Raw genomic sequence first — 17721 nt, 5'->3', positions numbered from 1 at the left:
GGCTTCAAATGAGATGATTTCACCCCCGTAAGAATCAAAACTGCAATTGCTTGAAATATTTCAAATGTTAACATCCATAAGTAACAACGATTCTAATAACCAAAATGAGAAAACAAGACAAAACAAAAAGTAAACATAACACCTTACTTGCTTCCTTCGCATAATGTTAGAAAACCAACCAGTCATTTAAAAAAAAAAACTAGGAAAGGAGAAAAAAGCATTAATTCTGACTTTTCTAAGCCTCAGGATATTCAAATAGTTGATAAGATAACTTACTTTATACAGAAGTATTCTTGCTATTCAATGAAGAAAGAATAGTAAAGTTAGGAAATCCCAGCTTTACAGCATTGGATGAATCTGTAGGTTTCGGCCGGGACCATCACTGACGGCTAATTTCACACCTAGACAGAACCCGCCTCCCCACGGAGGACGCAGCAGCAGCCGTGCCACAGGGAAGACAGAAAGACGTGAGCCCGAATCAAAGACGCGAGCCCGAATCAAAGCCGCCTCCTGATACCACTATGAGTTTACACAAATACCCAGGACCGAAGAACATTTGAACACCAAGGGGACACACTTGGCAAAATCCAGACTGTGGGAAACTCTAAAGGACAAAGAGCTCGGCTTTCTCCTGTAATTAATTTGCACAGGGAGCAACAATCACAACACAACAGCAGAAGACCAGCAGTTGCCATCCAGGAGCTCCACCTAGATCCTGAGTCAACCCAACGGTACCGAAAAACCGCATTCGCATTCATGAGACAGACCATCAGGGATCTCACGATACTCACTGGATGTCAAATGATTTTATGGAATTAGGTTGGGCTTTTTGGGTGGATTTAAGGGGTTTTTTGTTTTGTTTTGCATTTTTGGTCTGATGCAATAATGGTGCTGGGAATTCCCTTTCTTTCATAGTCATGAACTAAAATAATATAGATGCAATTGTATGATTTTTTGAATTTGCTTTTAAGTAATCTGGTGGGGGTGGGGTGGAGCATGGGGAGGGGATTTAAAAGAAACAGCCGGACCACGAATGAATGAGTGTTGGGTTGGGCGTTCCGTAGATAATTCTTTCTCTATTGGCAGATATTTGAAATCTTTCATGGTATGAAGTTTAAAACATAACAAAACATAAAGCTACTTATCGGATGCATTATTAAAATACAATGTCTGATTAGTTATATAGTCAGCTTGATAATATAACTTTAAGTACCTTGAGGATAGGAACCAAGACTAATTTACTTTTCATCCTGAAAGCTTAGAGTACTCACGGTATAGAGAGCCCTAAGTGAATTCTGATAAATAAAAGAAAAAAATGACCAGATATATATACTAAGCAATTAATCCCACAGATCCAAGACAGTCTTAAGACAGTCAATCAATTCTGTCTGCTATGCCGTGTCAGACAGAGACCAAGACATTAGGTTTGGTGTTAAGACTAAGGCCTTGCTGGAAACGCCGAAGGGAATTTTTTGTTACTTGGGGTTGTTGTTATTTCTGTGGGTCACATTTTCAGGCCCTGGTTCGAATGCCGAGGAGGCTCGCAGCACCTTTAAATAAAGGCGCCCTCAACAACGGGATTTTCTACCTGCAATGACTCCGACTTTGAATCCTTCTCAAGATCGTAGTAATCACTTTCCGGACAGGAAATTCTTGCAGTGCGGGATTTTGTATTTTTGCTTTTCTATCTGCGATGACTCCGATTTTGAATCGTTCTCAAGATCGTAGTAATTGGGGCGCCTGGGTGGCTCAGTGGGTTAAGCCGCTGCCTTCGGCTCAGGTCATGATCTTGGGGTTCTGGGATCGAGTCCCACATGGGGCTCTCTGCTCAGCAGGGAGCCTGCTTCCCTCTCTCTCCCTGCCTGCCTATCTACTTGTGATCTCTCTCTGTCAAATAAATAAATAAAAATCTTTAAAAAAAAAAAAAAAAAAGATCGTAGTCATCACTTTCCAGACAGGAAATTCTTGCAGTGCGAGATTTTTTATTTTTGCTCGTATTTTAAACAATGTCTAAAGCGAGAGTCCCAGAATGACAGGGCAATAACCAGCGCTAGTCTCTACCCCTGAACATGGAAAGTGCCCGTAAGTGGTACCCTTGTGTCCGGGGGTGCCTGCCGCTCACCTTTATAGGAAATGACCGGGTGCTCCGCTCTCTGGCACTGAGATGCGTCTGATTCGGGCTGGGCGAGTCTCCACCACCCCACGATGGAGAGCAGCCATGCAATGACGCAGGTCCCCTTCATGGTGGGCAGACGGCCTTGGACTCCGGGCACGTGTCTTCTAACCAGAAGCTCGCCTTCCTGTCATGTGGGGCAAGTGCCTAAAACGCACAAAAGAGAACAATGAGATGACCATGAGTACAGGTCTTCTGGTGGGCAGTCTTTTACTTAGACCTCATCACTATCTCTTAAAAAATGAGAGCTTTCGGGTGCTTGCACAAACCTACCTTTTTCTAGGTGGCATTTCAAATATGTGCGTCCTGGGACAGACCTCTCTTCCTGCCCATAATTTTAGGAAATAACCCATTTATTACACAAGAAGGAGAAATGTTAAAGTTTAAGCCATACGGTGTCATCGCTCCTGAAAAAACAGCTTAAGACTTGTGACCGCTGATGACTTTACCCTTAGAATATCTTCCTCGCCCCCTTCATGCTAGCGTGGAAATCCTGAGGATCCCTGCCTTTCCCTTCCTGACATCCAAAGTCCCCGTTTAACAATGCCACGACCACTGTCTTCTCTCGATAACCTGATATTATGTGACCCAACTCTTAAATTAAAACTGCCCATATTTGGTGAATTTTTCCTTTAAAATTTATAGACGACCTGCCTGCAAAGTTCCTGGCTGGAAATCAGGCATGAGTCTCCCCCACAAAAAAAAAAAAAAATCCATAGTAAGCACCTACTCAGTGACATGAAATTGCTAGGCTGGTGGCTGGAGGCTTAAAGATTACGAATAATTGAGAAGATTAAGAAGCTTTAAAATAAGGTGAGCTTGTAAAAATAACTACAAGCTAAGCCATTAGAAAAGTGTGTATAGGGGCTGGAGTGTTTTAGGACTTCGGAGAGCTCCACCGCCATTTAGAGGAACCCATGGTAGGTCCCATGAGGAACTCACATTTGGGATCCATACTGAAGCATAAAGAGGATTTCAACCGATGGAAGGTTCTAGAAGTGCATTTCATGCCAAGGGAAGAGGATGAAAACAAGCTCCTGAGGAAGGAGGCGGTAATAACAATTTGGGGAATGGTTTACTGTACTTGAGACAGACCCCCAAGTGATGTAAAGGAGAGTTAGTGAGAAGCAACTTAGACGGGGGTTGGGTTAAGCTCTGGAAGGGGCTGTACACCAAGGTCTGAAGTCTTCATTTCTATTCAGCAAGTACCATGGTATAGTAACTGCAGAAGCAACATAAAGGGTTGGTCTCAGAATACCGAATGCGGGAAACTGGACAGAGAAGAACATAAAGATAGAGAAGTTAATTTGAACCTACAGCGACTATTCAGAGGAGAAATAAATGAAGCTGGGACTTCAGGTGTTACCCATGTGAATGGAAATTCAGGCAAGACACCGAACACTCAGTGTGATGGGTAAAGGGAATCTGGCAAATTAAACTTGGCCGCAGCTTCTTCAACACAGGTTCGACCCGGGTTCATGCCCATTCTCTGGAATCTGGATTGGCTTGGTAACTGCTTTATTCACTCGAGTTTCACTAAAGTGATGGCATGCTAGTTTCCAAGCCCAGATCCTAAAAGCCTGGCAATTTCCACCTCCTGTCTCTCAGAACATTCTCTGGGGGGCTAAGAAACCAGATCAGAAGTCCAACTACCCTGAGACAGTCATGTTACCGAAACCAAATGGAGGGACTCCCGGGGACCTTTCCCACTGAGCCCGGCTTCCCAGCCATCCCCACCAAAGCACCTGACTGATATGTGAGTAAAGCCAAAAGCCACCAAGAAACTTCAATATCACAAAAGCAAAAGAATCACCCAGTTGAGCTCTGGCCCAAATCCTACCCTCCAAAGTATGAAATATAACAAAACAGGGGTTTTTCGAATCTGCTACATTTGGGGGAAAAGAAAGCCAAGAGCCACAGACAGATTCAAGCCAGAGAGTATCAGTGACCACAAGAGCAGCAGCGCTCCTCACTCAGATGTCAGAATCCATAGAAGAACTTGGTCTAGATGAGAGCGTGAGCCTTCAGTTTCACCCGTGTGCAGCTGAAGAGGCTGAGAGAACATTTAAGGGAAGGCAGCAGGCTGCTCAAAACCCAGGTTGGGTGCTCAGAAAAACAGGAATTCGGAGACAGCACTTGAGGTCTGGAAGATGGACATTCTGGGTGAGGTTTAGCTTCAGCAGAGGAAAGCATGGAAGCAAAAGAAAGGGTTAAAGAGAACCTCCCACTGGGAAACTGCAATTTCACAAGTGACCCCACAAAGAGAAGGAAAACAGAGATGGAGCGCCAAAGGCACAGGGCAACCCAGAAATCAAGGGAGACTGGAGCACAGACATTACACATTTTATTTTAATTTTTTAAGGATTGATGTATTTATTTTAGAGAGGGAGCAAGAGAGCACGTGTGAATGGGGCAGAAGGAGAGAATCTTCATCACAGTAAGGAGACTGGGACCACGGGCACCAGTCCAACCCCAAGACCCAACTCAACCAGGAGGTAAGAGCAAATTCTTCCCCTGCACACACTTGTTAAATGTGTGAGACCCAAGCCAACACACAATGCCTTCCGTTAACTGTGAACCAAGTCAGACGGACCCACTGCCCGTGGACATGCCCCATGCTGACAGCAGCCCTCACTCCCATCTCCAGCCTGACACCACCACTTCCGGAAGGAAAGAGAGAAAAATCACACAAGTGCCTGGAACGTGCTTCCCTGTCACTTTCAGAAAGTGACAATTACGGAAGCAGGACATGCGCTGTCAGGCCAGTGGAAAAGCAGTTAAAACGGGACACGGAGTTCGATGGCGAGGAGAAAAAATTACACACTGCCCTTGTTAACCTAAGGAAAGCACGTTTCATGGAAACAGGTGGTTTTTAGAAGTTTGTAATTTTCAGGCTGTAACGGGTAACCTTTTTTCTCAAAATAAAGACCCTCTAAATAAAGACCCGTCCTGGTCGGGTGCCAGGGAAGGGCATTCAGTCTTTGCTGAGAGGGGGCTTTTCTAGAGGCCACCCAGCGAGCTGATTCCTTGAATCGTCTTTCCGTCCGCATAGCTTAGATCTCGGGCTCTAAGGTCCCTCCATCCGGGACTTGGCAACTCCAGCTTCCCCTGAATACAATAAAGCCCTCATCTCTTGCGGGTACATATTTATATGAGGGATTTTAGTGCCCATCTCAGCACTATTGACAATTAGAGCCAGATAATTATTTTCTCTGGCAGTTACTCTGTGAACCTAGAGGCATCCCTGGTCTCCGCCCACTCAACACCAGCATCTGCCCCCGCCCCACGCGTGCCAATGAAGATCACCTCGATTGCCAAATCGTCCCTGGTTGAGAACCTCTGATTCCAAAGGATCATCTTCCCTCCCCTCTTTAGAAATCAGACAAGCTATGATCACTTCAACGTTTCTTTTAAAATACATGAATCACCCAACTGATTTTGTACGGACTCATTTCAGCAAAATTCCTATAGAAATGGAAGTCTCGTTAATTACAACTACTTGCTAAGCTGGGGAGATGCACTAGGAAGGAACTTTCAAAGGATCAATTTCAACAAAAGTCATTCTGGGTTCATCCTAGCACCTCTGGAATTATTCAAAATGTATTAGGTGATTTAATGCTAAACAAGAGATTTTGCCAATAGGCAGATGCAGCACAACAGGCTGGTTTGGGCACAAATAAAACATTTTTGCTGCATCTGCTTCAAAATCCCTGAAGCCTTCCTTTCCATTTCCTGATGTGCGAGGCACCCTCTATAAGCACCATCTCCATAAGCAGAACTCTGTATGTGAGTGTTTGTGCAATAAATAACATTTCCCATTCACACCCACGCTGCAAATGAATAGGCTTGGGCAAACAAAAAAATGACTGTTCCTTTTAGTTAAAAAAAAAAAAAGTGTTGTCAGATAAAAAAAGAAATCCAAAGAATGAAAGCTTACACAAGAAGTTTTGCTTAGGGAACAAAGTCTAACCAGTTATTAATAAAAAGAGACCTACAATGAGCTTAACGTACTGCTGGGCAGACGCGGCTGTTTCTTCTGAACTCCAGACCTACTGTGTGTTTGGAAACGGCCAGACCCACTGGTGCAGTTCAGAATCCACAGAAACCCTCCAGCCCGGCTCCTACCTGCTGGCTTGACGGGCTGTCATGGGAGACAAGATGCCAGATCGGGCAGAGAACGGAGCCTCTGAGCTGGTGGATAGGACTCAGGTAGCCGGATCCCACACCTGCCTGCCCGCCTGCCTGCCCGCCTGCCTTCGGAGCAGCCGTCCTTGTATCAAAGGGCTGAGGCACACGGGGCCTCTTCACTGTGACAAGTCAGTCCATGGAAACATCAGAAACACAAGAGGCAGGACAAGTAGGAGGGGATGGACAGACGGCTCCTCCTGCAAGGTTGACATGTCACGATCTTTCCACCTCCTGGCCCTATTCCAAGGCATCAGATGAATGGCTCATCCAGAGGCTAAAGTCCCAGCCCAAACTGAAAGCAACATTCCTCTACTGGGCACCCCTGTCCCCCCAGTCCCCCCTGCACCCCCCACCCCCTGGCAAGGCCAAATACAGGTCCATTGCACAATCATCAGCTCCGGCCAGGTAAACAGCCCCGCCCTATTCAAAACCCTCGGGATTCCTTCGAGGCTTTTCCAAAGAAGGTAGCCTGCCCTTTCACCAACAGCCCATCCACTAAGTCTGCGTCCATGCCTCCCACGGCAAAGGCTTCCCATCAGCCTCTTCGGCCTCACCAGGGTCCGCAGAGCAAGCCTTGCACCCACATCAGTACGTCTGCTGGGGCCACGGGCTGACCCCGAGTCTTTTTGCATCCCTGAGGCTCAGGCCGGGTGCCCCTCCAGCCCACGTGGCGGCTCCTTTGTGGGGACCATGGGCCACCAGTGACCGTACCTGCCTCCCCATCACGGGCAGCACGGACGCTCACACGATGCCCTGTTTCACAGCTGGACTCATTTCATCACGGACTGAACACCCCGTATGGTGGCAAGTCGATGCATTCCAACACGCTCACCGCCGTCTGCATGAATCCGGACTCGCGCGGCCACCCCTCGACTGAGCATTTGGAATTCACCCATCCCTTGCCCTGAGCAAACACCGCTGGGAGGTGGTTGTGCCGTCCCCTGGCACACAAGACAGGAAATGAGTCACCAGCCCACGGAATGTGGGGTGAAGGAGAGGTGAGATCACTTTGTAGCGGAGAAGTCGGAGGCTCAGGCGGGGTCAAGGATCCTGCAGGTGAGTGAAGGCAGGACCAGGTGAGGGCGTGGGGGGCCTCTCGCCAGCCGCACCGGAGGGGGTGCCCGAGGAAGAGCCCTCCAGCACGGCGGGGCAGAGATGCAGAGACCACAGTCCAGCCAACACCGACCAGTCAAGCGAGCGAACGCCTACCTCTTGATAACTGTCAGCCAGCAGTCAGAGCAAAGTCTCAGGAAACACGGGAGAAAGGAGACAGAAGCTGTTGCTTCTGAACAGGTTCCCGTTCCAGTGCTCAGAAAAGAAGAACGAGCGGCTGACCCAGGAGGACCACAGCACCGGCTGCCTTCAGGGCTAGAAGGCACATATCTTGAATGAATCTAGGGTCCTTCTTCACGACAGTATCAGGTATTCTAGGCGCTCAACAGGAAATGGGATTAAATGAAGAATCAATAAAACACTAAGCTCACGTTAATGCACAGTGCTCAAGGAAATGGATTCTTCTAACCTTTTTCAAAACCAATAACTGCACATTTTATTCTTTGGGAAATAAAGTGAAATTAAAGCTTTGTTGTTATGGCGTGGAGTCTCCAAGGAAAGTCAGAGTGTTCCCTAAACATACTGCATCTTTGATCGTTAACATACGTTTTTTGGTAAAAACTCAGTCCTTTCTATATTATTTTAACCCATGTACCTTGATTTCCAAGTTTCAGCCAAAAAGATTTAACATCAATGAATTAGAGAGTTTTAGGAACATGTTCCCGGAAACACGGACGGACGTGACAGACGGACACCACTGGCTGCCACCTTCGGGTAACTGGTTCAGAAGCTGGCTCTGTTACTCACAGATTGTTATCCCACCTGAACGGAGATAAGATGGAATTCTATGACTATATAGAATGACCTCATGATATAAATTGGGAAAAACCAAACATTAAATGATTTTGTACATTTCAATAACGGTTCAGCTCCAGTGACCTTGGTTTATATCTCTCTACAAAGGGAACTGTTATTACCGTTTTGCCTTTTTCCCCTTGTTTAGCTCCAGATTGCCTGGAGGAACCATAAAAGTAAATGAAGTCCATTAGATAAAATTATTATTTACACAAAGGCAATATTAATTTTATCTGTCAGCAGGTTTTAAAACTAAGTGAAAGTTCACTCAGTCCATTTCTGTGCTAGCTGAAGCAACCAGAGGCCCGAAAGGAAGGAAGGAAGGAAGGACGGATGGACAGACGGAAGGAAGGAAGGAAGGGAGGGAGAGGGAGAGAGAGAGGGGACAGGGGAGAGGGGAGGGAAGGGGAGGAGAGAAGGAAAGGAAGGGAGAAAAGAAGGAGGAAGCGGGGAGTGAGGAAGGCAAGGAAAGAAAGGAAGGGAGGGAGGGAAGGGAAGGAAGGAAGAAAGAAAGAGGGAGGGAAGGAGGGAGGGAGGAAAAGGAAAGAAAAAGAAAAGAAAAATAATGGGTTCTTCAAGGCAACACAACTATAACAACGATTTCTAGAAGATTTATCCAGAGACATTCCCCCAAGGCAGGAAATTCATATGGACACAATCAGAAATCAAATGATAAGTGACTCATGGTGGATAAATTACTATTCAGAGCTCCCATTGGTTTGTTTTGTTTTGTTTTTTAAGATTTTATTTATTTACTTGACAGGTAGAGGAAGCACCAACAGGGGTAGGGTAGACACAGAGAGAGAGAAGGAAAAGCAGACTCCCCGCCCAGTAGGGAGCCCGAGCCCCCCAGGCGCCCCTCCCATTGGTGTTTAGTTCAGCCGAGCAGGACCTGGAGCGCCACTTGTTTCCTTGGCAAGCAGAAGATGCATCATCTAGGCCGACATGCACCAGCACACGATGGCAGCAGGAGAGAGGGATGCTCCCTTGTGTCTCTGGGACTGACCAGCGTCACCCATCACCTCGTCACTGCCATCAGCGAGCTCCCGCAGCTGGCTATCTCCACGGCAGCTGTGCTCGCTGACTACCCCCTTAGATATCTCCCAACCCCCCTTTCCCTGGGGTCCTAACACCCCAACTTTCCTATGTGCTTGTACATCCAGAACTCTCACTTCTCAGTCTTCCCCTCAAAGGAAGGTGCACCCCAAGCCCTCCTGAACATTCATTTCTTCTCAATGTGCACACGCTCCGTGGCCTGTGTCTTCAAACTCACGCGACTTTACATACTTTCTAAAACCCGGTGCCTTTCAAATCTAGAACTCTCTTCAAGACCTCTGCCAACAACCCAGATACATAAATCAAAATATACGTCTTCACACAAAAAGGCAGAGGTTCGTCATCCACAGGTGATGCCATTACCTGCCTTCACCGACTGTGTCCTTTGCGCCTACTTCCTCTCACAGCTGGCCACACCATTGTCTCAGATCCAGGCCCACGGTCTGAGGACTCGCCTTCATCTTCTGCCTCCTTCATCTTCCCAACCCACCCGCCCCTGGCATGTTGTCGCTACACCCCAATGACTCTCCCCTCCCATATCCACAGGCGTGCCCTCTGCCCCAACCCAACCACCCAGCCTCTCTTTCCGGCCTGCACGAGGTCAGATGTTTCTTGACGGGCCTCCCTGCCACTCACCTGGCCCCACAGAACAGCAACTCCCATCTCTGCTACAGCCTTAACCACCGGAAACCGCCATTTACGGGTGTTTCCACCTCGCTCTAAAGCAGGCTGTGGGAAACCTCAACCTCCGGACGCCACGGGGCATAGGACAGATGAACAACCACCACCGAGGAAACGAATTCCTGCAGAGAAAATAATGCAAACCCAACACACCTCTCTACCTTCCTCACAAAGCTTAGGCTCCCATCGATACGCCGTCCACGTCCTCTTGTCGTCTGTGACTCTGCTCCTCGTTGTCACAGATGTTTTATTCCTCCATTAACATTCTCTTAACATCTGGTCCAAATACAAAGATTCCCATGGTTTTGAAAAATGTCCTTTCTAAATGTCATAATTTTCCAATTAATGGTCAAAGGGATGAAGGGATTATTATAGGCAGACGGCTGAGAAGAGGAAGTCTCCTGGGCCTCAAAACACGAAAGCACATGGAAGACATAACCGAAGTGTGTGAACCCTGAGGGGCTCGCCTAAGCTATTCCGGGACACCATAACTCCTTGGAACCACTTGAAAAGTCAGAGGACAGAAAAAGGAGGATATTATAATTTATAGGAGAAATACATTTATCAAGTTCATTATCCTAGGGTGAAAACACAAATACCTTGAAATATTATAAGATCTATTTACGGAAAATGGGCTGCTTGTACACTTGGGAAAAAAATGAGCATTATTTAATGAAAAGGCTCCCGGTTTATTGTTTTCAGATTTCAGTTGGGAACGACCTTTGTGCCCGATATCTAATAATATCTACTCACAAGGGATCAGATATGTCACAGTTGATACATCTGAGTTTATTCAAATCTGTCACATTCAGTCTTAAAAAAATAAAAAATAAAACAGGAGGCCTCAAGAAAACTACCGTCATCCTCCCGTATCTGTCCGTGGCTCTGCTATCCGCCGTCCCAGCCACCCTTAGTCAACCACAGCACAGTGGCAGCCAAGCCTGCTTCTGACATGGGGCCCGAAGGTCAGTCATAGTGTCACAGGGCGTCACAGCACCTAAGTCACTCACTGCATTTCCCTTCATCACACAGGCATTCCATTACCTCACACCGGCACGAGAAGAAGGATGAATACAGGACGATAAGGTACCTAACTTTGATTATAGTATGTTCTTAGAATTCCTCTCTTATGATTAGCTGTCGTTGTCAATCTCTTACCACACCTGATTGATAAACTGAACTTTGTCATCGATAAGCATTATTAAAAAACGTAGGCTATAGAGAGTTTGGTACGATTTGTGGTTTCAGACATCCGCTGAGGGTCTTTGAACATATCCCCAGGAAATAGGGGGAAATAAGGGGGGCCCTACTGTATTTGTAATTTGGGGGTCAGTTTATTAAACACAAGAATAAGTGGGGTGCCTGGGTGACTCCGTCAGTTAAGCATCCCACTCTTGATTTCGGTTCAGGTCATGATCTCTGGGCCATGAGACTGAGCCCCACATCAGGCTCCGTGCTGGGTGTGGAGGCTGCTTAAGATTCTCTCTCTGCCTCTCTCTCTGCCCCTCCTCCTCTGATCACTCTCGCTTGCTTGCTCTCTTTCTCTCCCTCTCTTAAAAATATAAAATAAAAACAAGAATAAGAAATCATCACTGAAATTAAAAAACACTAAGACCTATCACACCAAAATCAAAGATTCCACCAGAGAATAGTAAAATGTAAGAAACTGCAGAGAGGGCCCTATGCTTCTGCACAGTATATGACTGTATCTCTCTCCTTTTTTGCTGAGATAAACCTGTAAAACAAGATTTAGCATTCTTGCCTATTTCACAGATATGGGGACTCAAGGAGGCCTCCTAAGTAGATGAAAGAAGTAAAACTTTTCCCACATAAGTCCCTGGATTCATTTTTTTCTTTTCTTTTTTTTTTAATTTTATTTTATTTTTTCTGTGTCCAAAAAGCCCCAGTTCACCCCCACTGTTCTGCAGATACTGTCCCTGACCAAACTAACCGCTGATTCTCCCCTTCCCCAAATCTGCTTCCTGCCTCAATTCCCCATCACAGCTAGAAACATGTTGTCCTCCTAATTTCCCAGCAGGACACTGGAAAGCCATCAGTGAGCCGTGCCAATGGCATCACACCCCTGTCCTCTCCTCTCGTCTCCGCAGCTGCTGTCCCAGATTAAGCCACTTCATCTCTGACCTGGGCTCAGTGGGAGCCCCCACTAATCAGTCTTGGGGCTTTTCACTCTCGCCGCCTCAACAGTCCATTGTCTACGTTGTAACCGGGGTCATCTTTGCGTGGAGCCCAAAAAAGTCTACCTCAGAGAAGCAGAGAGTAAAATGGTAGCTGCCAGGGGCTGGGGTGGTGGGAGAAACGGGGAGATGCTGGTGAGGGGGGGACAAAGTTTCAGCGGGGAAGGATGAGTCAGCTGTGCAGGTCGCATGTAGAGCATGGTGACTAGGGTTAATGATGCTGTACTGTAAATTACAATTTGCGAGAAGAGTAGATCTTAACGTCCTCACCACACACACACACACACACACACACACACACACACACACACACGTGCTGGGACCTCGTCTCTGGTCCTTTTACTCACCAAAGTCTTCACCTTTCAGACAGCACCTGTAGGCATGTGGGTCCCAAAGTCTTTTCTCATGGTTCTCATGGTCCTCGCAAACTGCCTCCTTTCTCGTTTCACTCAGATGTCACCTACTCAAAGGCGTCCCCAGCCAGGCCAGCTAGAGCACCGTGTCTCACCCTCCGCTAGATTCTGTGATTTTTCTCTTCATGTCACTTAAAACTACTAGAAATCACTCCACTGACAGATTTGTTTATGGCCTGTTTAACCTACTCAGACGGAAGCCTTGAACTAGCCTTAGTTCTGTTCATTTGCTAGTCCCCCGGGGCCCAGAAGAACGTAGGACATATAATAAATATTATTGACCGAGGACTAGGTCTTAGAGGGCCTAGAAACCAAGATAGTCTTTGTCCAAGTGATGGAAAACATCCCTGTGCCGACCCACACACTTTCTGCCAGCGCCACTGAGTAAGGCTTATGGCAAGTTTCGGGAGAATTTTGATGGAAAACGACAAGCTCCCTGGCAAGAAATCAGCCTATTCAGTGAGATTTCCCAAGACAAAAGTCAGTAAAGACCCTGGATTCACTACCACAAAAGCATCGAATGATTAGCACATAGCGCGATGCTGTGAACATGGGAGATTTTATTCTTCAGTTCATTAGCCAGAGGTGTGGAAAGGTCCTGCAGGACCTCACAAGAAAGGCCTCCATGGTTGGAACATGCTCCCTAAGTGTTCTAAATCACGTATTTCAAAATATGAAAAGCCAGGAGATGGTGGGTATGTTCGTGTAAGCACAAAAGGAACAATTCCTAAGTGTAAGTCCAGACAAATGACTGTGAGCTTGCTTCCATTTGGCAAGTCGTCCCCAGCAGTGAAGGGGATCTAACACAGCTGCAGGAGGTCTGACTCCTGCTTCTGTCTTGCAAAAGGTGAAGAACTGCCTACAATGTCCCAGGGACCTGCCCCGCCCCCCAACAGGTGCAGGAGAGGAGCCCTGTGGCGGGGCGGGGGGGTACATGGAGGGCGGAGGGTGCAACCAGCACAGAATTGGGACCCAGAGCACCTGGGGCCCCACCAGCTCCAACACGAGCCTCGTGTCTCAGGCTCCATCATCTGTAACATAGAGTTCGAAACCATGGCTCAAAATTGGAGGAGCTCATTTGATATGACGCGGAGTGGTCCCTAGCAATTACGAAGCACCAGAACAGTTTTAATAAATAGGAACAAGAACGATTTACAAAAAGAAAAATGTGTTTGAAATCTTATAGAAATAAAAATCTCTAAAAATCAAATGAAAGCCTTCCTCTCGGGCAGGGGATGACAAAAGCAGGACAGCGTTTCAGAAGCGCTGTAACAGCGGCCTGCCCCAGCCACAGCAGAATTCCACACCTGTCCAGGAGACAGGTCAGCGCTGTTCACACCAGCAAAACCCTGAAAGCAACACAGGTGTCCACCGACAGAATGCAGATTTGCGTGGTATATGAGATCACAAGGAACACGAACGGACACCAGCCACACACAGCATAAATGAATATACAGAATGCCAGGAGAAAAAAAAAAGTCGAGGATAATATAGAACAGAGTAAAGCCATATTTACTGCAAATTTTAAAAAAGCAAATTAATATTTGGAATTTGTTTCAACTATATGGGAAAGCCCGGAAATGCCCACAGAAAGCTCACAGCGGGGCTACTGTGAAAATGGATGGATGCTGAACAGGCAGGTGGGTGTGCTCCTCGCTGACCTCCCCTATCAAGCCACCCAGATCAAAGTCGGACACTTACTAACTCTGCTTACGCCCCACGCCTCCCACATCCACCTTTTGCCTTGAACACATCCCTCCTGGTCTAGTATGAGAACCCCAAGTCCTTCCAAGTTCCAATTCAAACCCCAGTGCTTCTATCCAATATGACCATTTCTTTTTTTTTTTTTTTTTAAGATTTTATTTATTTATTTGCAGACAGAGATCACAAGCAGGCAAAGAGGCAGGCAGAGAGAGAGGGGGAAGCAGGCTCCCCGCTAAGCAGAGAGCCCAATGCAGGGCTCGATCCCAGAACCCTGAGATCATGATCTAAGCCGAAGGCAGAGGCTTTAACCCACGGAGCCACCCAGGCGCCCCCGCATGGCCATTTCCCTGTTGAGAAAACAAGGGCAGCTCATCCAAGCCTCCTTAGGATGCAATATCCACGGCCCTCAGGTCACTCAGCCAGAGTCTGGCTCCTTCCTGCCTTGTGACATGGCATCCCTGTATGCAAGGACAGAGCCTGCCCCCCCCCATCACTATGGTCCCTCAAAGACATCACAGTTCTCCGCACATAGAGAGCATCAAACATTCGTTGAGCGAATGCGGATAAAGAAGGAGGTTGGGCATCAGATGAGTTCTGGAATCACAGGAATCATGTGAATGTCCTGGAAGTAAAAAGATCACACTTTTCTTTTCTTTTCTTTTTTATTTTTTTTTTATTTTTTTTTAATTTTTTTTAAGATTTTTTTTTTAATCTATTTGACAGAGAGAGAGATCATAAGTAGGCCAAGAGGCAGGCAGAGAGAGAGGAGGAAGCAGGCTCCCCGCCAAGCAGAGAGCCCAATGCGGGGCTCGATCCCAGGACCCCGAGATCACGACCTGAGCCGAAGGCAGAGACTTAACCCGCAGAGCCACTCAGGTGCCCCAAGATCACACTTTTCACAGAGAAATGGAACCATGTCTCAGGGTAGAATTTACTGAGAAGGGGGGTAAGACAGCAAATGCATTTACCTGTTTGAAATGCAAAGACCAAAGTTTTTGTAATGAGATCAGCTAAATTACGGTCCATCCATACTATTAACTGTGACGCAGCTTGTAAACCCGATGTACTGAAACTCGACACGCTGGCACAAAATTGTCCGTCACAGACTGACTTACAGCAGCCGAGCTATGGGAGCAACCAAGGTGTCCACAGGCAGACGATGGAGAAAGAAGATCTGACGCAGAGAGAAAACGCGTCCCGCCATGCAAAGAACAGAATCTTGCCATTTGCCACAGCACAGATGGACCTAGAGGGTGTTATGCCCAGTGAAATAGGTCAGATGGAGAAAGACACGTAACATATGATTTCACTTGTATGTGGAATCTTAAAAACAAAACAAATGAATAAACAAAACAAAAACAGAAACAGACTCATGGATACAGCAAACTGACTAGTGGTCACCAGAGCAGGAAGGGGGTGGGGAAGGGTAAAACAGGTAAAGATTAAGAGATACAAATTTTTAGTTATAAGAAGTCATGGGGCTGGCAGGTACAGCACAGGGAACGCAGTCAGTAGCACTGGGATGACTTTGTATGGTGACGGGGCACACGGGCGGCTCAGTCGGTTAAGCGTCTGACTTCTGCTCAGGTCATGATCTCAGGGTCCTGGGATCGAGCCCTGCATCAGGCTCTGCACTCAGGGGGCAGTCTGCTTGTCCCTCTCTCCCTGCCTCTTCCCTCACTCGTACTCTCTTTCAAATAAATAAAAAAAAAAAAAAAAAAAAAAAAACCTTTGGAGGTTCCTCAAAAAGTCAAAAGTAGAGCTACCCTACCACAACCCAGAAGTTGAACTACGAGGTGTTTATGCAAAGGATACAAACATACCGATCTGAAGCGGCACCTGCACCCCAATGTTCATGGCAGCAATGTCCACAATAGCCAAACTATGGAAAGAGCCCAGATGTCCACTGACTATGAATGGAGAAAGAAGATGTGGTGTACACACACACACACACACACACACACACACACACACACACACAGGAGTATTACTCAGCCACCAAAAAATGAAATCTTGATATTTGCAACAACATGGATGGAACAAGAGGGTATTACACTAAGCAAAATAAGTCAATCGGAGAAAGACAATTATCATATGATCTCACTGATATGTGTAATTTAAGAAACAAAACAGAGGATCATAGGGGAAGAGAGAGGAAAAAATAAAACAAGATGAAATTAGAGAGGGAAACAGACCATTAGAGACTCTTAATCATAGCAAACAAAATGAGGGTTGCTGGAGGGGAGGGGAGTGGGGGATAGAGTAACTGGGGGATGGGCATTCAGGAGGGCACATGACGTAATGAGCACTGGGTGTTCTATGCAACTGATGAATCACTAAATTCTACCTCTGAAACTAATAATACACGCCATGTTAATTAAATGAATTTAAATAAAATAATTTAAAAAAATAACTTTGTACGGAGACAGAGGGTGACCAGCCTTATCATGGGGACCGTTTCATCATGTACAAAAATCCAGAATCACTACGATGTCTGCCTCCAACTAATAGCATGTCTTCTGTTCACCATACTTCAATTTTTTGAAAACTAATGATGTTGGCTGAAAAACATAACTAAGTATGCACAAGTATTTCTCTATGTGAAGACAAATAAGAGAGAAAGGACAAACTTTCGACTAAAATAAACCAAATTATTTTTGTTGATATGTTTGCAGATTCAAAGAAGCCTGCATTACTCCTGAAGTAGAGGTGTTTCACCTGCTTCCAGGAACTCGAATTTTCAACAAGCACTTATTTTTTCTGAGATAATTCAAAGTGAGCAAAAATATTCAGGTTTAAAATAAATGAGTGAGGTGAGCTTAGCTTTACGGATTAACTCATGAGACAGGAGCCCTAATACAAGTACTAGATTCAGTTCAGGCTGACTCGCGGGGTGTAGGGGGGAGGACGTGGTGGAGAGAGTGGCTGCAGGTGTGAAGCCACAGATGGTGAGAGCAGGGATGAACTTCCCCTACGTGTTCTCCACAACCACAGGAAGTTCCTATTCTCAAGTCCAGGGAGAAAGAGTTAGGCACGCAGGCGTGAACTGGGAGTCAGGGACAGACACTTTGGTAACTGGGACCTCCCACTCCTTTACTTTCTGGATTCCTTTTCCCCGGGGTGGGGGGGACACTTCACTCTTGCCAGAGGAAATTGGCTTTACCAGCCTTGACCGATAAACCGTATTATGCAAAGCTCTCTGCTTACACTGAAGAGAGAAGGGCTCGAGAACACAGGCACTGAGAAACGTTTTCTGATCCTGATGCCCCCATCCAGGGTTTCAGTGCTCTAACCCCCTCACTAGCTCGATCAATAACACATCCCTGGGAATTCATTACAGGAAAGCGAACACACACGTGTGTTTCGTTGAGAAGCTCTAGATCGTGTTTCTGGTTGAGCATAG

General features: G+C 46.5%; 1 protein-coding gene across 10 annotated transcripts in view; it reads right to left on the bottom strand.

The window, feature by feature from the left end:
* SEMA5A (semaphorin 5A) overlaps positions 1 to 17721 on the bottom strand; it is a 465678-nt gene that overhangs the window by 303512 nt on the left and 144445 nt on the right. For 7 of the 10 annotated variants that reach the window (XR_006817661.1, XM_045998962.1, XM_045998963.1 and 4 more), the window contains one exon: positions 2123 to 2320. Coding sequence is in view for 9 of the 10 variants with exons in the window: in XM_045998962.1 (XP_045854918.1) it covers positions 2123 to 2243 (121 nt within the window). In the remaining variant the exon portion in view is untranslated. Of the gene's footprint in view, positions 1 to 2122; positions 2321 to 6298; positions 6508 to 7072; positions 7311 to 17721 lie in introns of those variants that run through there. The other 3 variants (XM_045998965.1, XM_045998961.1, XM_045998960.1) reach the window with 3 other exon arrangements.

This window comes from Meles meles, chromosome 3 (assembly GCF_922984935.1).
Source record: "Meles meles chromosome 3, mMelMel3.1 paternal haplotype, whole genome shotgun sequence".
NCBI lineage: Eukaryota > Metazoa > Chordata > Mammalia > Carnivora > Mustelidae > Meles > Meles meles.
The sequence above is the reverse complement of the archived record's forward strand: the minus strand, read 5'-3'. Positions and strand labels throughout refer to the sequence as shown.